This window comes from Ceratotherium simum, chromosome 13, assembly GCF_057802395.1.
Source record: "Ceratotherium simum simum isolate JZ-2026a chromosome 13, ASM5780239v1, whole genome shotgun sequence".
NCBI classification, from domain to species: Eukaryota; Metazoa; Chordata; class Mammalia; order Perissodactyla; family Rhinocerotidae; genus Ceratotherium; species Ceratotherium simum.
Window position 1 is genome coordinate 45,284,953 of NC_141912.1, and position 27,028 is coordinate 45,311,980.

Genomic DNA, 27,028 nt, shown 5'->3' on the forward strand with positions numbered 1-27,028 from the left:
CTTGCAGATGAAGCTTTTATTAAAAACATGTAAATATTATAAAATATTTTCAACTTGCTACTCATAAAAGATAGTTATGACAAAATTAGACTTTTAAATAGCAGCTTAAATATTTTAATACCTGAGTTCGAAGAGTAAGAAAGGAGATCTTTATTAAAAAATCTAGACATTATGGTATATATATTTATACTCTTTGAATATTCATCCTGATTGCTTTGCTTTTTCCTATAAACCAGTGTCACAGAATAAACCTCGTATTTCAAGTTAAAAAATTACTCTATGAAAGCCTGTAATCCTGCATAAAATTAGGAAAAAAAAATACGCCATTCAGTTATATCCCACTTATCAGAATAATGCACACAGTCGATACACAGTGAATATTATGCAGCAATGAAAATGTCTAAATAGGTATGTAAGGATAACTGAGAATTAGTTGTTAGCATAGTTTTACATAAGTGCTCTTGCCCATGTGAAAATAAATATCGATTCTCCTGTAGGAAACTATTTTGTTGTGCAAACTACAAAGACTAAAACATTAGTTCAATAGTTATAATTCCAATTTGAAAGCTATGTAACAAGGATGCGTAATTTCCTTACATAAGTGTAATTAAGCATCAAACATGGCATTTTAATACAATGAAATTTTTTTATATTACCTTATCTTTGCGCATCAAAAACAGAAGATCTTCATCAGAGATTACCCTTGCTCCCCGAAGCCGAGCAACTTCAGCAGCTTGCTGTAACTAACACCAAAAAAATTTAGGAATTTTTTTCAATAATCTAAATTAAATATACTACAGTCATGATGTTTCAAGAGAGATAGATATACTAAGAGTTAAAAGCCTTTGGGAATAATCCAGCAATCACATTACTGCTTTTAAAAGCAATATGTCTTATGTTTTAAAGCATAAAAAAGTGCAATTAAATTAACTTATAAGCCCACCTGTAACTGATACAATAAACAGAAATCCTTGATTTCTTTCATGCAAAAGAAAAATCACGTGCAGCTTCCAGAAATGCATTAATGCACCTGAAAATAATTTTATGAAATTTTATCCTCATATCCATGTGAGCAATGGTTTCACTCAGTATCACTAGTTGAATAAGCATATTATTAATCTGAGCTCCCATGCTGGTATGATTTGAAATAGGCCCATTCAGAACTTTAAAAGATCAACAAAAACAGTAGCTGTTTCTAATATCCAAAGGAAAAAAAATAGTTTTAGTTTTGGCAAGTCTTTAGTGGGCAAAGGATTCAGTCCATAAATCATAATACTGGACTACATTAATTTCTTTCCACACTAATCACATGCACACAAAAAGTTAACTGTATCTGGAATGCAGAACACAAAACATACTGCATGAAAAGTTAGATTCCCCCTGAAATGTTCATCTGGGCCCTTATATCTACAAAGTTGAGAGTTTTCTGGAATTCAGAAGTCCTAGAAACACAATCTTACTTGAAAATGACCTGGAAAATAAAAGAATGTGAAAAACGATAGTTCTATTTTTTGGCACAGGCAAAATCAGTCTCTTATTTTGATTAGTTGGAAGGAACATAAAATACATCCAGCTGAAAAAAATAAAGATGCTGGAGAAAACACTACAAAAATGTGCCTGTAACTTCTTCCAAATTTGATCAACCCATGGTGATTGCACCAAACCAACTTTATTCAATATTATAAAAATATTTACATATAAAAGCAGTTCCTGAATGCATCGTTCTTTGAAAGGAATAAATCTAATACATAGTCCTGAAAATTAATCTTTAAAAAGTGACACACTGTTATCTCAACAATTATAAGAAATCAAATAGTGCATTTGTACTAAAGAAATTCTGCTTGAATGTTTAAGCGATTTTGCTAAGTAAGCTTCAAACCTTGTCTAAATACACAGACTACAAAATAGACTATAAACTCCCTATGTGTCAGCCTTACCACTGGATTTCCTGGATACTGGTGGTTTGTATATAAACATAATTCTACCTAAATATAGAAATTTAAATTTAACTGTGAACCATTTAAAAAGAAATCTTGGGGGAAAGGTTTTTAAAAAGATGATGTATCTACCCAGAAAGAAACTAACAGTTTTCAGCAGGAAAAATTTGAACATATTTTTCTAAAAAATGGAAGACTGTCAGGGAAATATGTGTACACGTGTTTTTTCAAATAAAAACATTTCTGTCATAGTCTAAAGTACATGCAATCAGCGTGGGGAACAATATGGTCTCCATATCCATTTATCTGGACACATACAGAGAAACAGGAGGCAACAATGTCAGATAACTTTGTATTTTCTTAAATGAAGGATGGTGACGATTTGAAATTATAAAGTACTATACAGATATAAGTAATTTTACTCATGTTAAGAAAGGATCAGGATAAATAAATGCCCCTAAATAGTTTCCCAATTAACCAATTGTTTATCCACACTACATAGAAATAATCTGTATTTATAACACTCTCCAGAATGTCAGTTTACAAACAGATTAACTTGGAAAAGAAAGAAAATGGAAAATAAAGACGGAAGAGTTATGTATTTTAAAACACTGCTTCAAAACCTGTACATACCTATTGTAGGGATCTGGAATTTATGTCATGGTTATGTTGTCACAATTAGCAGGAAAATTTTATCTTTCGTTTTCATCTACCCGATTTACTAATCTCCCTCACCTAACCTACTACTCCTACTAGCACTAGCACCGCTAGCACTCTCTAGTATGCCTTGGACTCCCATGACGTGAATCCTTGGGACTGAAAGTTATCAATGTTTTACCTCATCAAGCCGATCTGGCCCTGATGTGTCCCATGCTCCAAAACTGCCTCTCCCAAACTCTGACCTCGTCTTCTCTACCAAGTGAGGAGAGCAACCCTAACAGCTAATTACAGTGATCGCACTAGTGTGCATTACCTATTGGCTTGCTTCTAGAAATTTTGCCTATGCCTACCAGAAAGAGTAAAGAAAAAGTAAAGAAATTCCTCTTTAACAGCACAAGCTTAATAAACAGGTTAGCAGCTTGGCAGTCCAGTTCCACAGGATGCTGAGCTCAGGATTGGTAAATCACAAAATATTCCTAATACCTTAAGAAATTCCTCAATTTCTTAATCCTTGAAAATAAATGGAAGTTCTACTTCATTATTCACTGCAGCAAGGCAAATATTTCTGGCAGTAATTAAAATAATATGAAATAACAGTACATTTTACAATCTTCTTCATTACAATGAAAGTAGTATACATGTAATTGCATTATAAAATATGCAAGAAATGGCAGAGCAGAGGAATATTTTAAGACCAATCACTAGTTGAACGAGTATACAAAGGTAATTTTCTTAACTATATGGACAAAAGTATGGTAATAGTAACCTTATGGAGACTTGTTTGCAACTTAGAAAAATATTTTGCTAAAAGACATCATTATTCTACCACAATAGCAACTCATTTACAGCATTTGTTCTTTCTGATATTATTTCTATTCTTCAAAGTAAACGAAAACTAATATTAAACTTGTAACAATTCTTTAAAGGACAAAATTTTCCCCTAGTATATTAAAATTCATGTTTGCATTTTAAATATTTTGGACATTGAGCATTAAAAGGTACACTTTAAACTTTATATGTCATCTTAAATGCCTCATCTTTGATCCAACAAATAAATTTTTTCTCAATTTCTTATTGCTATCAATGACACTAACATTCAAACTCAATTTTTTTTCTCACTCTATTGTATTTTCATCAACTTCTATTGATTTTGTTGTTTGTTTTAATCTCTCAGGGTCTGGAATTTGTTCTCTACTTCCACAATATTCATCCTAATCCAGGCCTTTGGGGATTTTTGTTTATTGGCTTTTAAATTTCAGTGCCTCCAAATTGTGATACATCCTAGATTTAAGTGCTAAAATGATCTTCCTCAAACATCATGTCCACAATTCTTGTGCCAGGATCCATGACAATTCATTATTATCTAACTTCAATGTGGTCTTTAAAGCCTGACTGACTCATAGATCATTCCCTCTACCTTCATTCTCATTATATTTCTTGTTTTTCTCTATTAGTCTACATTTAAGCTCCAATAATTTCAGTTCTATCTTTATTATGCCTTTGTGTACTTGTGACGGTTAATTAATCTTATGTGTCACCTTGATTGGGCTATGGGGTGCCCAGACATTTGGTCAAATATTATTCTGGGTGTGATTGTGAGGGTATTTCTGGATGAGATTAACATCTGAAATGGTACATGAGTAAAGTAGATGGCCCTTCCTAACATGCGTGGGCCTCAACCAGTCAGCTGAAGACCTGAAAAGAACAAAAAGGCTGACTGCCTTGAACTGGGACAGTCGTCTTTTCCAGTCTTCTCACTTGGACTGAACCACCTCTTGGTTCTCACATCTTTGGACTTGGACTGGAACTATACTTTGCCTCTCCTCTGTATAACCTTTAAAACATCAAACAGGGGCCGGCCCCGCGGCATAGTGGTTAAGTTCAGTGCATTCCACATTGGCAGCCCAGGTTCGTGGGTTCAGATCCCAGGCGCAGACCTGCACCACTAGTCAGCCACACTGTAGCGGCGAACCACATATAAAGTAAAGGAAGACGGACACAGATGTTACCTCAGGGCTAATCTTCCTCAGCAAAATAATAAATAAATTAACTAATTAAATTAAATTAAATAAAAAACAACAAAAAAACAATCCATCAAATAACTTTTCTAGATTTGTAGGTATATGTTTCTTTTCCATTAGAAATGAGTAACCAATAATTTTAATGACTAGTAGGAGAGTAAATAATCTTAGCAGTAATAATAGCTACCACTTATTGAGTACCTAATTTGTACCAGGCACTGTGCTATGTGTGTTACAAATATTTAATTCTAATTTAATTCCAATATTTAATTCTAATTCTAATGTTATAATGGATATAACATTAAAAGTCAAATAACACTATAATTTTTATAGTGATAGACAGGAATATCTTGCCATACTTCTTTTGAATCTGTACTTCTGCTTCCAGGGCAACTACTTTCAAATTTTTTAGGTTGTCCTTCTCTTAGCTTTACCTCCATATTTGAAACATGCTTATAATGCTTGTTTTATTTTTCAGCTTTAAATACTATCAATTGATTTCTTACTGTGGAAGATGAACATTTAGTGTTCTCAGATGCCTATATTTAGCCATCTCCTTCCTCCTCTCTTGATTTTATTTATAAAATATAATTTTTTGTTAAATTAATTTCCAGTGTTTATATTATTATGACTATGTAAATACTATTACAGCTTGGCCACTATGATAAAATTTTTTTTTATAATTAAAAAAAAATTTTTTCTTGTAGGTAATAATTTTCTTGCTTTGTTTTTTTGCTTAATTTTTTGTGACCCTAATACCATTTCATTTCAAACTCTTTGAAAGACTTGAAACATAAGAATTTCTTTCAATTTCATTGTTTTGGTTTTTGTTTTCCCTCTCCAGACATCTTACCTGGAGCCCTCCAGACTTTCTTCAACAATTCCATTTTGGATTCTTGTTTTCTTGATCCCCCTTCTTGCTCTTTCTTAATCTACTTCCTTATTTTGGTACAGCACATTCTCTGGAAGTTTCCTTTATCATTCTTGAGCACAGTTGTAATAGCTGCTTTAAAAATCTCTCTCTATTAATTTCAACATCTCAGTCATCTTGGAGTCAGTCTCCATTTTGTCTTTTCTCTTGGGTATGGGTCATGTTTTCCTGTTACTTTATATTTTAAAGAATCTGGGATTTTATCTGAGATATTATGAATGATACACTGTAAGGACTCTGGATTCTCTTATGTTCCTCTGAAGAATACTGATATGTATATGTTTTTAAACCGGCAATTAACAAGAATGAACTCAAACTGCAATATCTATTTCCCCTCCCACAGTGGTGGGCTGCAGCTGAAAATCCACTGATAGTTTCCTGAGAAAATGCAAGTGGGAAATAAATTTCTTAAGATCCTGCATATCTGAAAACTTATTTATGCCATCCTCATATTAAATTGATACTCTGATTGGGTATAGAATTTGAAATTAAAAATCATTTTCCCTCAGAAATTTAAAGGCATTGCTTCACTGTCTTCTAGCTTAAAATGTTGCTGTAGAGAAGTTAGTTGTCTTTTGATTCCTAAGCCTTTATATGACATTTTTCCCTCTCTGAAAAACTTTTACTATTGTTCTCTTTCTACTTGAAATTAAGAAATTTCATGGTGCTGTGACTTGATGAGGGTCTTCATATATTTTCCTGGGACTCACAGGGATACTGTAACTTATAAATTCTTGTCCTTCAAGTACGGGAAATTTTCTTGAATTACTCTGAAAATTTCTTTCCTTCTGTTTCTGGGTCCTTTCTAGAATGTCTATTAATTGAATTTTGGTGGTCTCTGTGCTTGGGATCTCTTATACGAGACTTCTTTAATTCAACCTCTTTAGGGAGTAAATCTTTACTATTTTGCCAGAATGGCAAAGGGGTAGTTGACTGCTCCTTTGATAGGGTATTGGGATAAAACTGCTCCTTTACTTTCCACCAATCCTCCTGTTTTTCATCCACTGAAGACTTCTTTCTTTGGAGATACTGTCAATCCTGATCTTTTCCACGTTCTGAGGTTTCATTTTTCTCAGGTCTGTTAAACCTTTAGCATTTCTATCCACTTTTAAGCTTCCATAATTTGTTGGCATCTCTCATCTGCTATTTAATCTCTTCCCAGTTTCTCGGTCTTTAGAGGTTTATGTCTTTTAAAATTATTTTGCTGTCATTTAGTGGGGTTTTGAGAATGTTTGCAGATTGGCACAGGTACCACCCATGTTTAAACAGAAGCTGATATTCCTTTTTTTATGCTAACATTTATTGAATGTATGCCCCTATGCTTCATGCCGTCTACATATTATCTCATTTAACTCTCACAACAAAACTATGAGAGACGTCCAGGTACACAAAACTGGCACTAAATAATGAATGCTTAGTATCAAGCCATTCATCTTGCTCTCCAAGGTTAATTTCTTATTCAGAATACAGGAAGGTATGATCAGTAAATCAAGCCTTACATTGCATAGAAAAGTCTAGCCACAAAAACATTTATTTGCCTTTCAAAACATTTTCATTGCTGGCAAACAAATGGTTGCCAAAAAAAAGGTTTGGATCAAAACATCTGAGCCAGTTGCTTCATGCAGACACAGCTAAGGACTGAGAACTAAGCAAGTGTCTGAAAGGAAATGAATTTGTAACTAAATACAGTTAACATTCAGAACACTGTAAATGTAAGATATTTGACTTGGTATTTTCCTATCATATGATCTCCTTATTCTTTGTTGGTGACTGGTCTTTCACTGTTTTAGACATTTGAAACATAAACAAGTATATAAATTGATAAAAGATGTGCCTAACTTCTTAGAGTTTCATTTTAACTCTTCTTTTTAGAATAGGAAGTCAAACACAGTTAAGTCAAGTTCTAAAAAATATGATAAGGCTATAATTACCAGTATCTCATGGCTCAAAGAATTCATTTCTATTTATACAAATACTTTAAAGAATTACCAAGCCACAATCAATATGAGCCTGCAAAGCTTAAAAAATGTCCAATAAACAATGACTGTATTTATTGTATGAGAACAGCAACCTTGACAAAGAACTAATTCTTTGGTTACTCTTATTTAAATGTGAAATTAGGAGAACAACCACCATTTGAAAGTTTTCTTTTAAACTATTTTGCATATAAGTTATTCATAAGCTACTTTCAAGTCTAAACACCTCAAGTTTTGAAAGTAAGCAAAAGGATATTTTGGAAATTCTTTAAAGTGGAAATTAAAGTAATAAACTAGATTATAGTTTATTAACTATTAACTATACTTAATACTATTTAAAATTTAACTATTTACTATTTAACTACTGAAACTACTATTTAACTATTTAAACTAAAATACAATTAAAATTGTTGAAAGATGGCAGCAGATCTTTTTTTTTTTGTGAGGAAGATCAGCCCTGAGCTAACATCCATGCCAATCCTCCTCTTTTTGCTGAGGAAGACTGGCCCTGTGCTAACATCCAGGCCGATCTTCCTCCACTTTATGTGGGACGCCGCCACAGCATGGCCTGACAAGCGATGCGTCGGTGTGCGCCCAGGATCCGAACCTGGGCTGCCAGCAGCGGAGCACGCACTTAATCGCTACGCCACGGGGCCGGCCCCGGATGGCAGCAGATCTTGAATTTGTTCAACATTATACACAGCTATCTTTCGGTTACTCAATAACTGAGAAATGAAACAGCTTAAAATCCAAGGATGTACATTTCATGTGCATTTCTTAAAATTTTAGTAGCATATAAATTTGGGGTAGCCTACAAAATTTGTACTTTCCTTATCTACATTTAATAATGCCTCTTTTTTTCTCTGCTCATTTCTTGGCACCCCTGTGCCTCCCTCCACACTCCCTTCTGTTCACATTTCTAAAAAGGCATCCACTGAAAAAGTCGTAGCCATCACTTACTTCTTCAAAGGACAAGAATCCAACAGGTAAGAAGACTGAGTTAATTACGTTTTTTTGGAACTCTGCCTAATTTTCACATGATAACCTGATTTCATTTCACCCTAAAATGTTTAGGATTAAACATTAGGTCCTGTACTAAATCTTCATGGTTAGATCAGGGTGTTAAAAGCACTGAATTACACAGACCACACACAGACCAACGTAATGACTGAAAAAAATTACTAAATGGAAAGAATAAAGTATTGCTCAAGAATAATTATGAGGAATGAGAAAAACTGATTTCTAATTTTATCTCTGTTACTATCACCCTTGTTTTTGGCAAAAGCAATTTTATAATTTTGTCTTTTTGTTGAGAAAATATATGGATAAAGTGCGAACTTCACAATTTTAGAATTGCAGCTTCTGATGCTGGGTCTCAGAACCTAATCCACTCACAAGGAGGGCAAGGGCCTGCTATGAAACTCAGTGAAGGTACGGTTTCCTCTGTCAGTACTGTGTATCCTGAAGAGTGTTCCAGAACATTTAGATTATTACCTCCATCTTATGGTCAGACTAACTCAGTAGATCATCTCCACACATAGCACTATACAAAGTGATTTCAACAGTAGTTTAATCAAGAAGCTTTAAAAAATCATTACTTTAAAATAGTTTCAAAAGCCATCTTGACCTTTTTCCTCTCATAAAATTTTTTTAAATGCCTATGGTTTGAAGTTTAAGTGAGATAATGTCACGCAGCACATAGCAAGCCCTGAATAAATGCTACCTACATTTATTTAGAAATGAGAAATTGAGTTTCAGAGTCATCATTAAAAAGTTTATAACTTCTAGTATTCACAAAGATTAAAGGCTATTATTGGACCATTATTTAGTACTAATGACATTTTACCATAAACACATTTAGGATGTAATTAATTTGCATGGATAATTATATATATGTATGTTTGTATATACCTACACATACACACGTGTGTATATCACAAGAATCTCTCTCTTATAAGCTTTAAGAAAGTAACTCTCATCTAAACTTAAAGAGAAAAACCACATGGGCTTCTTTTGATATAGAACCAATAGCTTCTCGGGCTGGCCCCATGGCTTAGCAGTTAAGTGCGTGTGCTCCGCTACTGGTGGCCCAGGTTCGGATCCCGGTGCACACCGACGCATCGCTTCTCCGGCCATGCTGAGACCACGTCCCACATACAGCAACTAGAAGGATGTGCAACTATGACATACAACTATCTACTGGGGCTTTGAGGAAAAAAAAAAAAAGGAGGAGGATTGGCAATAGATGTTAGCTCAGAGCCAGTCTTCCTCAGCAAAAAGAGGAGGATTAGCACGGATGCTAGCTCAGGGCTGATCTTCCTCACAAAAAAAAAGAAAAGAACTAATAGCTTCTCTAATAATTTCTCGTGTAGAGTCACCTCAGAGTGAGATATAATGCCTGTGTTAATGTACATACATTTTGAAGCTCAAGTTTTTAAAAGAATGGTTGATCTTTCTGGTCCTCAGGCTCTTCAAGTAGCAACTAAAGACAGGTGGACACCAAATGAGCTCCAAAGATCCTTTTGGCTTTTACTTTCTGATTTTAGTATTTAACCCTAGGTATAGTTTACTTTTGGCTCCACAATTAAGCACATGCCTTAATGAGAGAAGAAACAAAAAAGAAGAATCACAAGAAGACATAGTACAACTTGGTGAGGTACAGATGGGAGTCAACTGTGAAAGGGAAATCCACTTAGTCATATCTGTGGAAATAGCAACCAATCCAATTAACTGTATGAGTGTGGAAGGAAGTATGAGGTTGAACTACTATTTAGCATTAATGTCTTTACCCTAATGTTTACCGTGGTACACAAACCAACAGGTGATATAGTTAATTATTCCAGTATCCTACCCAATAGTTCCCGATGCATTTGAAAGCCAAAGATAGTTGCAAAATGGGATTAAAGCAATGCAATTACTAATGTGTAAAAGAGATTGGTCTCTATCCGTTTCCAATCTGCTCTATGCTTTTATTATATGATGAACAGAGATAATTTGTATATACTTCCCCCTCTGTCTGTCAGAGAAAGTAATCCTTATTCAAATTTGTATCCAAACATTGCTTGCATAGGAAAACCAATAAATGTTGTATACAGTATTTACCAAATTAGATTATAGTATATGTAAAACTAAATGAAAAGTGAGGTTTCCTAGGCTCAGATGTTAGTTCCATATTCCACTCAGGAATTAAAAAGGTTATTAAAAAGGGCTCAAGAAAGTGATATAGTATAGATCTTGTTACACTCCCAGGTTATTGTGAGGATCAAATGAAATAATGTGGTGCAGGCACCTGGAGAACTATGAAGCGCTATAAAAGCCTAAGATATTGCTTAGGGATGACTCATTCTTGGTTAGGGGTAAGGCGAAATAATCTATATAAGAAAAGGAAAAAAGAGTCTACTGATAATTTGGTAAGTAAAGAAAATGTTTTAGATTTGTTACTAAAACCAAAACCAGGAAATTCTTAAGAGATTCAGTCATATCAGGATAAAATGGTACAACCATTCAACAACACTCACACAGTCACATTCTGAGAAAGCAAGCAGCATAGAGAAGACAGACCCCCACACCTTTGAAAATGCAAGTGAGGTGCCACAGCCTCTCTGAGGTCTCCTCTAACTCAAGCACAGACCTCATCACCCCTTTTCCATTGCGCTCCTGGGTACCTTGTTGGACTTCATCCAGCTTCTCATTTATCACTCTATCTTGTAAAGATCTCTTTACAAGAAGACGGCTTTCCTTCCAGAATGCAGACTCTCCATTAATGTGTGTTAGAATGAAGTGAAATGGTAGTTAAGCAATTTGGCAAAAGCCACATAAAATGAGAAGTTGTCCCACTGGTGCAGGGGAACAGGGACTAGAGTAGGAAGGCTGAGGACTGCTGGATCCTAGTGTTAGCTCCATAGGAATGTGGCCAATAACTAACATAAGTGAGACCGTACTAACTCACCAAAAGAAACCAACAGACAAATTCAGAAATAATAACAGTTATCTTGCAGGGATGTTAAAAACAAGTGAGGAAGAAAAAAAAAAAAAAAACATTTAAAAGAGAAGCCATAGAAGGACAAATCTTCAACCTAAAGTCTTGTAGATGAGGCTAAAACAAAGAAGTAAGCATGGAGGTTAAAAATCTATTATTTTTAATTGAACACTGGTCCCTGGTTTGTTCAATATATATTTACTGAGCACCTAGTATAGGCCAATCACTGGGCTCGGAACTGGAAATTATGGCTAATCAGAAGCAAAGCAAAGAAAGCAAGCAAGCAAAACAATGACAACAAGAAAAAAGTCAAAACACAGCTCCTAATCTCACACAGTTTATAGACTGTGCTTATTTTTCAGTTAAGACATAAAATAAATGGCAACAGATATTATGATTATTATAAAAACTTTAAATAAGTTAAACAAGTTTACGCTTAAAAAAATCAATTAAAGTTTATGCTGAAAATCAAAGAATTATGAGATAAGGACCATAACTTACACACAGTCACATATCACTTAACCACTGGAGTTCTGAGACGTGCATTAGGTGACTTCGTCATCATGAGAACACCATAGAGTGCACTTACACAAACCTAGATGGTACAGCCTACAACACACTCAGGCTACATGGTACTAATCTTACCGGACCACTGTCTTATATGTGGTCTATCAGTGACCAAAACATCGTTATGCGGCACATGACTGTAATGCGTACAGTCTAAAATTTGGCTTCCTGGGCTTGACAGAGGAACTGCTAGCTGGCTTGTTTGGAGGGTACTCAAATTAATTCTTCAAGGCCTTCCCAAAATCTAAGTACTTTCTTCTTTACACAGGTTTTGCTAGTGTTAAAAATCATATATGGCAGGTAGTAAAATGAAAGAACTGTATGTATAATACCCACCAATAGCTCATACGCAGACGGGTATGGGAAAAGTTAATGAAAATGAAATGCCCGATGATTAGGGTAGCTGATCTATATTATGCTACTGCATTTTTTAAATACCATTTTTCATAATAATCAGAAATGAATATTTCACCAGGATAAAAACAGTAAAAAATTAATAATTTCTACTTCACTGTACCTAAAACACTGAATAATATTGGTTGGGCAAGTACCTGAGTTCACTTTTGGCTTTAAAATATACACAAATAGCTACACATACTACGCAAATATGAAAGAATCCCCTGGTTGCTATTTTTTCTGCGGCACCAGGACTTCTTTACTCTAAATCTGCAATTATTTTTTATAATGCTAAGAGAAAACTATTTCTCAACATAGACAAGATAAATGAATATAGCACATAAGATATACAAATACAATTTGAAGAGATGGTTTTTAAGGGTGTAAACATTTCTCTTGGTATAGAAACTAAAACTTAGTTGATAAGGACTAAGTTGACAACTAGTTAAGTTACACTTTCACTGTGTATATACATTTTTATGGCACTGATTTTTAAGTGACTGAGTAGTTATGAAAAATCTTAGCATTATTTTCAGAGTAGCGGCTAACTTAGATTTAACCATCAGATATTTCCAGGAAAAAATTATGTTTCTGCTCTTTAAAGTATATTTTTTAATTAACATTCATTTCCCAAAAACATTGATTTGAAAGGGCTATTTCACTTCCCTTTAGTGCAAAGAGAAAGGACCCCGTTTAAACTTTAGAAGGGCATGGAAAAAAATAAACAAGTCTGCTGAACATAATTTCCTCTTTATTCCTTTTGAAAAGTTATGAAATAAAATCTATTATTTAATTACATTGGATCAAGAAACAGGAAGACAAAGATGCATTTAAGTCACAACACCTCTAGAAGAATAAATTACTATACTTCCTCTGGGGAGAAAAATGTTTTAATATGTGGATGGGCCTTGTCTAAACATTTCAAATCTACTTTACTAAGGTGTGAAAGACTTCAAACAAAAATCAATAATAAAATAGCAAATGTCAAAATTGTAGGAAGAAATAATAACTACTTACTAGGACTGATTTATGAGTATTTCTGTAATATTAAATAGAACTTAGTTTTTGCTCTGAAATTTGTTTTCATCAGTTTACTTAAAAAAAAAAAACTCTGACATGCACAACTAAGAAAATTTTATTAGACAAGTAGGATTTATCTTTGCCATACTTGAATAAAATTTATAAGATATTCCAAATTTGGTACAATGGTTATGGAAATAAGAATAAAGGCTTTCAGCTTTTTTAACCAGCAATAGAATTTTGGAGTTGGTCAGACTCCAGCAGGGCCCTAAGAGGATGAACAGTGATGAACAGATCAGACACAGCCACTGCCTTCATATGGTCTGCAACACAGGTCAGCAAACTTTTTATGTAAAGGGGTCAATAGTACGTATTTTCAGCTTTGCAGGCCATACACTTTCTGTCGCATCTACTCAACTCTGCCATTGCAGCATGAAAACAGCCATAACACAATTTATAAATGAATAAGCATGGCTGTGTTCCAATAAAACTCTGTTTACAAATATAGGCAAAGGGTCAGATTTGTCTCACAGGCCATCGTTTGCTGGCCCCTGGTCTACAGTATCATGAGGAAAATATGAAAACTATGTTGTGTCAGAAAAAAATGCTATGCTGTAAAACAAAACAAAAAAAGCAGCATTCAAAACTCAACATAAACTTCAAATATGCAATCCACACAAGTACATGCAGATAAAGAACAATTGGGAAAAACACACGATTAGTTACATTAGCTATTCAGAAGTTTTGATATGACTTTATAAACTATCTTATTAAAACAGCATTCAGAACTTTTGACATTTACTTGCAAAGTATACACTTGCAAAGTCCTATATTCTCCTAATACTTTTACCCTTACAAATACTGACTAGAAGCTCCCAAAACAAAACAAAACACCTTTTCAAATAGAAATTCATATGCTTAAGGAACACACTAAATATTGTATTTCCACCGTAGTCTCATGTGCTCTCAAATAATGAACTAGATGATACTGATTACCAATAATCCTGTTGAATGACAGGGAAGCCCCACAACTTTAAGATGTATAATTAATTAAATATATCGACAGCGATAAGGAAATTCAGAATACAAACCCACAACGAGCCATAAGCTTTGAGTTGCTATATGTAAATTAATTATTCTCCCTCTCCTCTCTTGAGAGATTTTCCCCTCCTTTATATGTGCGGTCAATAAATTGAGCATCAAGCTCTTGATGTGCAAATAATTTCTTCTACTTCAAAAGCAAGTTAAATGATTTTAGCAAAGAAATCTCAACAGAGAACAGGTGGCTGTTTTGACTCTTGTCCTATAAAAGCAAGACTAAAGCAAGCTCTGGCTTTCAATTTGTCCTCATTCATTCATTCAACAAATATTTACTGAGTGCCTACTATACACTATGCACTGTACTAGGAGCTAGGGTATCATATTGAACAAAACAGCCACGATCCCTGCCTTCAAGGAGCTTCCATTATGATAGGGAAGAAATAAATCAATAAATGAAAAATTTACAAGTCAAAATAAATGATATAAAGAAAAAATTGGGTTGATGAAATAGAACCTATGACAGGAGAGGCATCTGCATCAGACAGTGGTGTCAAGGAATGCCTCTCTTACTGGGTGACATTTTAGCTGATACTTGAGACCTCAGGGATTACAGGGCTCTAGCCATTCAAAGGGCACTCACGGGGCGGAAAGGAGTAGTAGAGAGCAGTACACAGGCAGAAGGAAGAACACGTGCAAAGACCCTCAGATAGCAAACTTGTCTTGAATAGGAAATTGCAAGTTAAAGAAAAACAAGAATGAATAAATAAGGACAGAGAAAAGGGCAGTATTCAACTCATGCAGGATAGCATTGGCTATGATAAGAAGTCTGAATTGATTCTAGGTGCAATGGAAACCACTCAAGAGCTTTAAGTTGGTTGACCACATGATTTCTCCAAATTAGTACTCTCTGTGAGTGTGAATGAGGGCATTACTAATAACATCACCTGGAAAACTGGCTAAAACCACATTGTCCTGGGTAAACAGAGAACTAAACAGAAAAATGGCAAGGTCTGACCACATTTTAAGAACTCTTTTGCTGCTGTGAGGAGAATGGATTGAAACAGGACAAAATAAAGAGGCAGGAAGACAGGTTACTACTGTGGTACTCTAAAAGAGAAATGGGTAGTGTTTGATGCTACTGGAAATGCAAAGTAGTAGATGAGTGGGAGATATATTTTGGAGGTAGACTGAACAGAATTTCTTGATATTTCATCAATAAGCTTATTCAAGGATAAAACTGGTAACATGGGAAGTACTATTAATGGAGATGAAGTAATGTACGAGGTATACTGATTTACTATACAGTATTTTAGAACTTTTTAAGATATAACTCCACAAGATACTATAAAACATAATAAAACTATAAACCAATATGTGCATACTATCTTCAACAATTTTCCTTTTAACTAACCCCTTGTGTACTCATCAAAAGTAAGCAAACACCTAATGCAAAGTACTAGTAAATGTTGATTTAAAAAACTAATTATTTTAAAGAAAAGTGGTATCCGTATGTAAAGCTAAACTCAGGTCTCCTGGATATCTACTTTATAGTTCCTTACTTACATGATCAATAACAGATAAGGTTTTAATAGATTTGCAATATTTTATTAATTTACAAGTCAGTAAGTTCAAAGTTTAACTCAGATGCATTTCTTTATAAACCTTCAAAATTAATGAACAGTAAATGGCAGACTTCCTAAATCAAAAAAACTGCTTATGAAATGAAAACTTCCAAGAACACTGAAAATACAGAGAAAACATGCCCTTATTCTTATCCTGCACCTTTTTTTAAATCTAAACATCTAAATCCTCACTAGTCATAAGTCCTGAAACCAGGTAAAATAGTCTCATGCCAATGTGACATTATAAAGATACCTGCATAGTCTCAGGACTCAGTAACTTTGTATTTCTGGGCCCCAGTTTCCTCATTTAAAATATGAGATAATAAGAACTACTCCTTAGGGTTATTATAAGATGATCATGGGCTTCTCCCAGAAGGGTATAAAGATAGCATGGTATGCAGGCCATGCTTTAGGGTAAGAGAAGGTGAAGAATAAATGTGCAGCACATCTTCCAGAAGTGTCGACTTCCAGAAGTGTCGACTATATTAAACAGTAAGTAATTACAACATTATATTTGCAGTGAAATAGACACAGATACATTATGGTATAGAATACAAAATTTGAATTAAATTTCATTATTAAAAGACTTTTAAAAAGTCAAACTTACTTAAAAATACATTTAGTCTAATCCCTGCTTATAGTGGTAAACGTATGCGAAGTGCCTACACATGGTGAGGGTGCCTGCTATAAGCCTGGACAGAGCAGGCACTCCATATACGGTATTATTAGGAGAAACTACAGACATATAATGATTTTAATTAAAGAATTATCCCTTTTTCAACATTTTGCTCAAAAAAGGATTTTACAAAATGGCATCGTTCTTCTTTTCTAAATATTTAAAACAGTTTGGTATTCAGCCCATGTAAAAAGGATCTTTTCTGTCTCATTGATTATTTAGACTATCCCCTAAAATGCACACTGTTCTGGGAGCTGTACATCTAAAAACAAACAAAAAAACAAAAACAAAAAAAAACCCAAGGCAGATTACAAAGAGAATGTAAAATCTTTAACTTAATCAATTCCTATTTAATTTCCTTTTATTCTCCATTCATGAAAATGAAAGAAACAACAACACACACACACAAAGAGCAGTAAGCAGTTTTCATGTTGTTAGTTCCTTCTCTTCCTCAGGCAAAATTCACACAGGGAGCAATAATCAGACTTATACGTAGATTAAAAATCCCTTTCTGACAAAATTCTGAATGCTTGGTTTATTCTCTGCACAGAATACTAGGTTAGACGTTATTTAGAGTTACAAATAAAAGAGAATGGAAAAACGAAAGCAAAAAGTCTCAGCCTGCCTTTAAGGAGCCTATCCCATGTGAGAGACCATCCCCGCATCTCAAAGGCTGAAGACAAACATAAAGAAGTTCATAAATAAACATGACTTGATTATAGCTATGCATAACTACTATTTGATAAAATCACATTCATTCAGCATTTGCTAACTTCAAATCTGTAATTGATGAGTCACACTGGACATTGAAATTTAGCTTTTACTCACTGAAGAAAATTGACATAACATATTGAAGCTACAAATGACTCAGTCTTCCAAAGTCTCTCAAGAACCACTCACTGCTTTTCTAAAAAATGAAAAACTCAGAAATATGCAATTCAGAAACAGAATTTATTAATTTCAGGTATGTGAGTCAAGAAAAAGACATTTTGGGGGCTGGCCCAGTGGCACAGTGGTTGAGTTTGTGCGCTCTGCTTTGGCAGCCCAGGGTTCACGGGTTCTGACTCCCGGTGTGAAACTATATACTGCTCATCAAGCCATGCTGTGGCGGCAACTCACATACAAAATGGAGAAAGACTGGCATAGATGTTAGCTCAGGGACAATCTTCCCCAAGTAAAAAGAGGAAGATCGGCAACAGATGTTAGCTTAGGGCCAATCTTCCTCACCAAAAAAAAAAAAAAAAAAGAAAGAAAAAAAAGAAAGAAAAAGACATTTTTCCCTCTACTTATATTTGCAACAAAGTAAGATAAACCATTTAATTCATTTAAGTGGAGCTGCTACAATTCCCATTCACTCATCCAGCCATCTAAAATGACAACACTAATAGTAAAACAGTGGTAGTGGTAGTGGCAGTGGCAGTATCCATTTATTGATTTCTTAAGTCCCTGTCCAAAACAAGTCTCTATCTTCATCTCTTACCCATCCCTCTAGGCATTGTTCACTGCTACCAGACCAAAAGCTCTCCATACAAGTCCTGCTGGTATGTCTGTGAATCTACTCTTCCATCAGGCTAGAATAATCTTTCCAATTTTGTTTAGCTAATTCCTACTCAATCTTCAGAACTCAGCTCACACTTCATATCCTCTAGGAAACCTTTCCCAATTTCCTGTTCTCAGAATGCCCAGAACACTACTGAACAAATGAGGGCACTGAACTAGAAGGGTAGATTTCCTTTCCTATCTCTACCAGTTACGTGCAAAATGACTTGAGGTCAGGAATCACATGTTACCCGCTTATGTATCCCCAGCACCCAGCATGAGAGTAGACAGTCAAAATAATTTTGTTGAATGAACGAATGTGTCAGACACTGTTCTAGGAACATAAATATGGTATAATAAATACTTTAATATTTTATCAATGGTAAATATTGGAAAATACTTGATCAAAGTCTCATAGTTACTAGGTGATGGAGTCAGGAATAAATCCAGGCTTGCTGGGTTTCAGGACAGGTGACCCAATGCTGTCAACTGAAAGTATTATCTTAGGTCTTAGGTTCTTGGACGTGATCTCTTCTAGTATGAAAATAGAGCCACCACCCTCTGGCCAACTGAAGAGTCATTTTAAAGCCTGCAAACCTGGATTTCAGCATAAAAAACATAATTTTAGTGTTTCAAACTGCCAGCAAAGGCCTTCTCAAAGCTTTAATAATCATAAAAACAGCTGATATCTCTAAGGTAGCAGTTCTCATTTTCACATTATGGATTATTTCACGAGAGGAAAAAAGAACGAGTGGACCACCAACTCCACTTATACCCACTTGCCACTGAAAAGAAACCTCATCATTAGTCATGGGAAAAATGGCATCTGAGAAAATACTTTAGAAACGTCATTAAGTAAATTATTAATCCACGACATAAAACAGACTACAGACACTGTCATATTACAAACCATAGAAGAAACCAGCTGGCAGACCACCCAGAGACTCCTAGGAGCCCATCAGTGGTCTGTGGGGACCACACTTTGAGAACCACTGTTATAAGAAATGAAACTGCTTCCTCCTCAGCAATTCAGGAACTCTATTTTTTTTTGTTGGGGGAACACACTGCCTTTGTAAGCCAAAAACATCAAAGTATTAAATCCTCTAAATTCTTCTAAAATGCTGTCATAACCCCAACTACCTTGTTTATGGAATGTAGTCATGTAGTTATACTTAATAAGGCAGTAAACTTCTAATATGTGTAAGCATGTATGTGTGTATAGAATATGTACATGTAAACACAGTTTTTAGCTTTTTTCATTTCTTTCTTTTTTAACAGTGGAACCACCAGTAATTCTGGAAAAATAGAACTTGCTATTTTTCTTCTTTAATATTTTTCTTTAAATAAATGAATTTTATCAGAGAGACCCAACGTCTGTATTTAAACAAAACCAAACCAAACCACTGCGTCATTTAAAGCTGTCTGTCTAGGTGGTTATATTCTTATGTCTATAATGCTATCATCACTGAGAACTGCCTTCTCAAACAGTGTATGAGCCACAGGAGAGAGCAGTCTTGATGCTTTGCAGTAAGAACCCAAATATTTATTGGTCACTGGCTATGTGTTAGGAAATATTTGAGGAGCTGAGGATACAGCAGTGTGAAGAGAAAGGAAAGGAAAACAGTCTCAAACCATCTTTATCGCCTTAGAACCATATTCTAGTCAGGAGAAGGAGATACATAAATAAGGAAAAGACAGAAAGATGACAGGTGATCATAAGTGCCAGTGGGAAGGAGGAGAGAAACTGATACTTTTAATGGAGTAGTCAGGGAAGAATCCATTGAGAAGGTGATCTGTAGAAAGTGAGGAAGCAAGACAGGCATCTAGGGAAAGAATGTTCTAGGCAAAGGGAGTGGCAAGTACAAAGGCCCAGGGGCAAAAGCTTCCCTGGCATGTTCACGGAGGAGTAAGAAGGCCCATGGGGCAGGAATGCAACAAGTAAGAGTCAAAGTGGTAGGAGATCAGGTCGCAGATGTAGTGGGAGACTAGATCTTGTAGGGCCTGACAGGTGAGTGTGAAGATGCTGGCTTTCAAACTGAGTGAGGTGAGAAAACACTGGAGGGTTTTGATCAGAGGAGTGACATTATCTGACTTAACATCTAAAATGATCATTCTGTCTGCTCTATTGAGAGTAAACTCTAGGGAGGACAGATCAGAAGCAGAGAGACTAGTTACAAAGGCTATTGTAAGCTGGTCACACAAATCTGCAGACCAGTTAAGGGGTCTGGGCTGGAGATATACATTTGGGACTTATCAGCATATATCCGGTATTTAAAGCCAGATCCTAGAAAAGAACACCCAGGAGGGAGTGGAGAAAAAGCAAAAAAGTGCTAGGGACTGACATTTGGGGAATTCCAGATTGAGAAGAACAGCTAGGAAAGGAGGCTGAGGAAAGCGAGGCAATGGAAAATAAGCAAGTGTAGTCCCTCAGAAGCCAAATGAAAACAATGTTTCACTGAGGAGAGAATGTATAACTACATCAAACACTACTGAAAGGTCGAGTAAGATGAAGACAGAATCACCACCAGCCTCAGCAACATGAAGTTTTCTTATATCTCAATAAGAACAGTTGCAGAGGACTGGGGAGGGAGAAATCCGACTGGCAGAGTCTAATGGAAATTGGATTCAAACAATAAAATAATTCATTAACATAGCTCAAATATATAAAATTAAAATACAAAAATCAAAAACTTTTCTATACATAAACAATAACTGAAGAGATAATGGAAAAAAATATCCTTTCCAAGGAAGAAAAGAAAATATGTTATAAATATACATCACAAAAAAAAACGTGCAAACCTTACGTGAGGAAAACTTTTTAAAAACTCCTGAAAACCATTATCAACTTGAACATATGAAAAAGACATCCCTTATTCTTAGATAGGATGACTCAATAGCATAAATACGCCAATTTACCTTACATAATTTATCAAGTCAAGGAGATCCCAATAAAAACACCAATATGTTTTTATCTGGAGACAGAAAAGTTTATTCTAAAACTCATGTAGAAAAATAAACACGCAAAAATAGCAATAAAAACTTTGAAAGAGAGTGGGGCCAGCCCGGTGGCACAAGCGGTTAAGTGCACACGCTCTGCTGCGGCAGCCCGGGGTTCGCCGGTTCGGATCCCAGGCACGCACCAATGCACCGCTTGGCAAGCCATGCTGTGGCGGCGTCCCATATAAAGTGGAGGAAGATGGGCACGGATGTTAGCCCAGGGCCAATCTTCCTCAGCAAAAGAAGAAGAAGAAGAAGAGGACTGGCAGATGTTGGCACAGGGTGGATCTTCCTCACAAAAAAAAAAAAAAAAACTTTGAAGGAGAAAAAGAACGACGGGAAACTAGTCCTACCTAGATTATTAAAACATACTGTAAAGTCTCTATAACTAAAAAAGTGTGGTACTAGCGTATGAACAGCCAGGCTAGCATAATAAAATAGAAAGTCCAGAAATGATCCAAATGTATATGGAAATTCAGTATGTTATTCTTTTTAATGGTATTTCAAATCACTAGGGGTAAGGCAGAGATTATTAACCTCCATTTAATAAACAGAGTTGGGACAAATGGATAGCCATTTGGAAAAAGATAAAATTGGAATAAACTCCAAATGGATCAGAGATATAAGTGTAAAAAAATAAAACCATACGATACTTTAAAAGATATGAGGGGCTGGCCCCGTGGCTTAGTGGTTAAGTGCGTGCGCTCCGCTACTGGCGGCCTGGGTTCAGATCTGGGCGCACACCGACGCACCGCTTGTCGGGCCATGGTGAGGCCGCATCCCACATACAGCAACTAGAAGGATGTGCAACTATGACATACAACTATCTACTGGGGCTTTGGGGGAAAAAAAAGGAGGAGGATTGGCAATAGATGTTAGCTCAGAGCCAGTCTTCCTCAGCAAAAAGAGGAGGATTAGCACAGATGTTAGCTCAGGGCTGATCTTCCTCACAAAAAAAAGAAAAAAGAAAAAAAAAGATATGAGTGAATTTTTTACAACCAGGGTACAGAGAAATGCTTCCAAACTGTGATTTTAAAATGCAGATGCAATAAAGGAAAAGATAGATACATTTGACTATATGAAAACAAAAATCTTTTGCATGCAAAAATCACTATTAACAAAACCAAACACAAATGACAAACTGGGAAAAATGTTTATAATATATAATACAAAAAAGGGCTAATGGGCCGGCCCAGTGGCACAGTGGTTGATTTCACGCGCTCCGCTTCAGTGGCCCGGGGTTCACGGGTTCGGATCCCAAGGATAGGACCTACGAACCACTTATCAAGCCATGCTGTGGCAGGCATCCCACAGATCCAGTAGAGGGAGATGGGCACGGATGCTAGCCCAGGGCCAATCTTCCTCAGCAAAAAGAGGATGATTGGCAACAGATGTTAGCTCAGGGCTAATCTTCCTCAACAACAACAACAAAAAAAAACAAAAAAAAACCTAAAAAAGAAGTTACTGGAAAAATAGGCAAAAGATGCTGACAGTTCATAAAAATAGATACACAATAAGCCTTTAAACATTGATTTCAATCTTGCTTGAAATCAGAGAAAAACAAATGAAAACTGCACTGAGATACCACTTCTTACCTATAAAATGAAAAAAAAAAACTCAAAAGCTTGACGTCATCATCCAGGATTGAGAAACAGGCACTCTCGGACATTGCTAGTAAGAGAGTAAAATGGCACAAGCCCAGTGGAGGGAAATTTGGCAACATCTAACGAGACTAACACATTGATTTACCCAGCAAACCCATTTTGAAAATTGATCCTAAAGATACAACTCCAACAATATGCAAGAAACTTATGCCCAAAGTTATTCACTGTAGCTTACTTTGTATATAAAATATTGTAAATACCAAAATAATGGAAACTAACTAAATGCCCACTCAATAGTGACTGGCTGAATGAACTGTGGTACAGTTGCACAATGTAGCACTATTTGGCTGTGGAAAAAAAGAATGAAGAATATCTCTATGAATTGACATGGAGTCATTTTCAGTATATATTGCTAAGTGTAAAAAAAAAAAACAACAAAGGTCAAAGGGTATATAAAGAATACTATCTTGGGGCTGGCCCAGTCGCGTAGTGGTTAAGTTCCCATGCTCCACTTTGGCAGCCCAGGGTTCACAGGTTCAGATCCCTGGCACAGACCTACACATCGTTCATCAAGCCATGTTGTGGTGGCATCCCACATATAAAATAGAGGAAGACTGGCACAGATGTTTGCTCAGGGACAATCTTCCTCAAGCAAAAAGAAGAAGATTTGCAACAGATGTTAGCTCAGAGCTAATATTCCTCACCAAAAACAAAACGAATACTATCTTTGTGAAGATATCTATATCATTTATATAATATATATTTTATATGTATGCATACATATATATATACATATGTATGTTTGTATATATGTAAATATAGTCATGCATCACTTATTGACAGGGACACTTTCTGAGAAATGCATAGTTAGAGGATTTCGCCATTGTGCGAACATCATAGAGTATATTTACACAAACCTAGATGGTAAAGCTTACTACAAACCTATATATCGTGTGTGACCACCATCATATATGCGGTCCATTGTTGACCAAAACGTCATTATGTGGCACATGACTATATGTATGTGTACGTTGTATATAAACATAAATATGAAAAGAAAACAATGGGATTTTCCTGAAAAAACTCTTTAATATATTTTTGACCTTTGAGTCATTTTAATGTTTTATGTATTCAAAAAATCACATTGAATCAATAAGAACATGTGTGGCTGCAGAAGGAGGGACAGAAATGAATGGAACTAGATACTCATTGATAACAACATTCAGTAGGAAAAAATACCCAAATTCACTTGAAAAAAAATCAACTTTACTAAGGTATAATTTACATATAATAAAATGCCTGTTTTTAAGTATAAAATTTGATGAGTGTTGACAAATATATACACCCTTGCACTAACCACCAGAATCAAGATCTAGGACATTTCCATAACCCCCAAACCCAAGATGCCCCTTTGCAGTCAATCACTCCTACCCCAGTCAACTACTGATAGGTCTTCTGTTACTATAGATCAGATTTCTCTGTTTTAGAACACCATATGAATGGAATCATACACCATGTATTCTTGTATGGAGTCTTTCATTCAGCATAATGTTTTTTGAGATTCATCTATGTTATCTGTGGTATCTTTAGTTCATTCTTTTTTATTCTAATGTAGTACTCCACTGTATGAACATTCTACAATTTATCCATTGAACTTTTGATAGATACTTGAGTTGTTTCCAATTTGGGGCTATTATGAATAAAGCTGTTTAAAACCATCATGTAAAAGTAGTTGTGCAGGCATTTTATTTTTCTCTTGGCTTTTCATTTCTCTTGGGTAAATATATAGTGGAATTGCAGAGTCCTAGGGTAAGTTTGTAAGAAAATGCAGAACTGATTTCCAAAGTGCTTCTACCATTTTACATTCCTACCAGCTCTTCATCCTCATCAACAATAGGCATTTTCAACCTTTTTATTTGGTAAGAGTACCTTAAATATTCTAAATACAAATCCTTTGACAGATATATGTATTACAAGTATTTTCTGTCTATAATTTGCCTTTCTATTTTCTTAACAGTACCTTTCAAAGAGTCAGAAGTTCTTAATGTTGGTGAAGTTCAATTTATCATTTTTTTTTCTTTTATTGTTCTTGCTTTTTGTGTTCTACCTATGAAATTTCTGTCTACCCTCATGTTATAAAGGTTTTCTCTTATGTTTTTTCTAGAATTTTTATACATCTAGTTTTTATGTTAATGCTTATATAAAGTATGAAAGATGGGTTGAGAGTCATTATTTTTCTACATGGATATCCAGCTGTTTCAGCACCACTTGTTAAAAACACTATCCTTTCCACATTAAATTACCTACCCTGTCAACTTGCTGAAATTCAATTGAATATATATGTGGCTCTATATCTGCATTTCTTATTCTGTTCCATTGATCTATATGTCTAACCTTATGCCGATACCACACACACTGTTTTTTACTGTAGTCTTGAAACAAAGTAAATCCTCTAACTTGTTCTTTTTCAGAAGTGTTTTGGCTATTCTAAGTCTTCTGCATTTTCATATAAATTTTAGAATCAGCTTGTCAATGTCTCCAAAATAGCCTGCTGGGCTTTTAATTGGGGTTGCAATGAATCTATATCTCAATTTTGGGGAAATGATGCCCAACAATGTTGATTCTTCCAATCCACAAAGGATCTCTGTCAATATATTTAGGTCTTCTTTAACTTAGCAATATTTTGTAGGTTTTGGTATACAGGTCTTACACGTATTTTGTTAAATTTATCCCAAGGTACTTTATGTTTTTAATGCTATTTTAAAGTTGTTTGTAAAATTCTAATTTCATTGCTATTATGTAAGAACATGATTGCTTTTTGTAGATTGACATTGTGTCCTTGACCTTGCTAGATTTACTTATTAATTCCAGAAACTTTTAAAACAAATTCTATAAGATTTTTATGTACATAATTATGTTGTCTGCAAATAAAGACAGTTTTGTTTTTCTTTTCATTTGCTATGCCTTTTATTTTTTATCTTACCCTATTGCAATGGCTAGGGTATCCAATACAACATGGTTAAGACACAGAGTGAAAGGAGCATCCTTGCCTTGGTTTCGTTCTTTTTTGTGTGTGTGAGGAAGGTTGGCCCTGAGCTAACATCTGTTGGCAATCATCCTCTTTTTGCTTGAGGAAGATAGTCCCTGAGCAAACATCTGTGCCAATCTTCCTCTACTTTGTATATGGGATGCCACCATCGTGTGGCTCGACAAGCAGTGTGTAGATCTGCATCTGGGATCTGAACCTGCAAACCCTGGGCTGCCAAAGCAGAGCGCATGAACTTAACCACTACACCACCAGGCCAGCCCCTTGGTTTTACTCTTAATTAGAAAGTGTTCAGTCCTGAACTTTACTAAGTGGGTTTGTTTTGGTAGAGGCACTGGTATAGCAATCCTGCAACTATTTTTTATGTATTAGAGGACCGAACAAATAAGTAAATATATTGAGGTTTTTGGTAAGTAGGTTCTTACTATGAAAGAAAGGAGAATAAAATATAAAATAAAAGAGCAAGCATTGGACTGTTAGAAAAAGGGAAGCAGAAACTGGAGATGGCCCATATAAACAACTCTTCTGAGGAATTTTGCTATTAAGGAAAGCAGCTGGAGAAAGAAGGTCAAAAAGAAAAGGGGGAGTTTTCAGACAGGAGAAATGAGAGCATATTTTTATGTGGATAATAATCCAGCAGAGTGGGAAAGTGATGACGCAGAAGAAAGAAGTGCTGGTGTCCTTGTGTGGGTGAGAGGGATGGAATTTAAAGCACAAGTGGTGCGGTTGGCTTTAGACTGGAGAATGGATAGTTAAGCCATGGAAATAGGATAGAAGGCACGTATGTGTGCATACACGCAGGAATAAAGAGTAGATGTGGAAGAAGAAGGTGGAAGCCCTGATCTATTTACTTCAACTTTCTCAAAGAAGTAGAAAGAGGGCTCTAAGTTGAGAATGAGGATGGGAAAGAAGTTGTTAGAGACTAAAAGGAAAAAAAAGGTAGAATACTTCATCCAGGAGACTGGGAGAGTGAATGAAATAGATGGAAAGATATATATACAAATGTTTACACATAC

The 27,028-nt window shown here is 35.3% G+C and overlaps 1 protein-coding gene across 7 annotated transcripts in view; it reads right to left on the bottom strand.

Moving 5' to 3' along the window:
* SUPT3H (SPT3 homolog, SAGA and STAGA complex component) overlaps window positions 1-27,028 on the bottom strand; it is a 549,045-nt gene that overhangs the window by 193,345 nt on the left and 328,672 nt on the right. For all 7 annotated transcript variants that reach the window (XM_087438676.1, XM_087438675.1, XM_087438677.1 and 4 more), the window contains exon 4: window positions 657-743. In XM_087438676.1, the coding sequence (XP_087294802.1) occupies window positions 657-743 (87 nt within the window). The remainder of the gene's footprint in view (window positions 1-656; window positions 744-27,028) is intronic.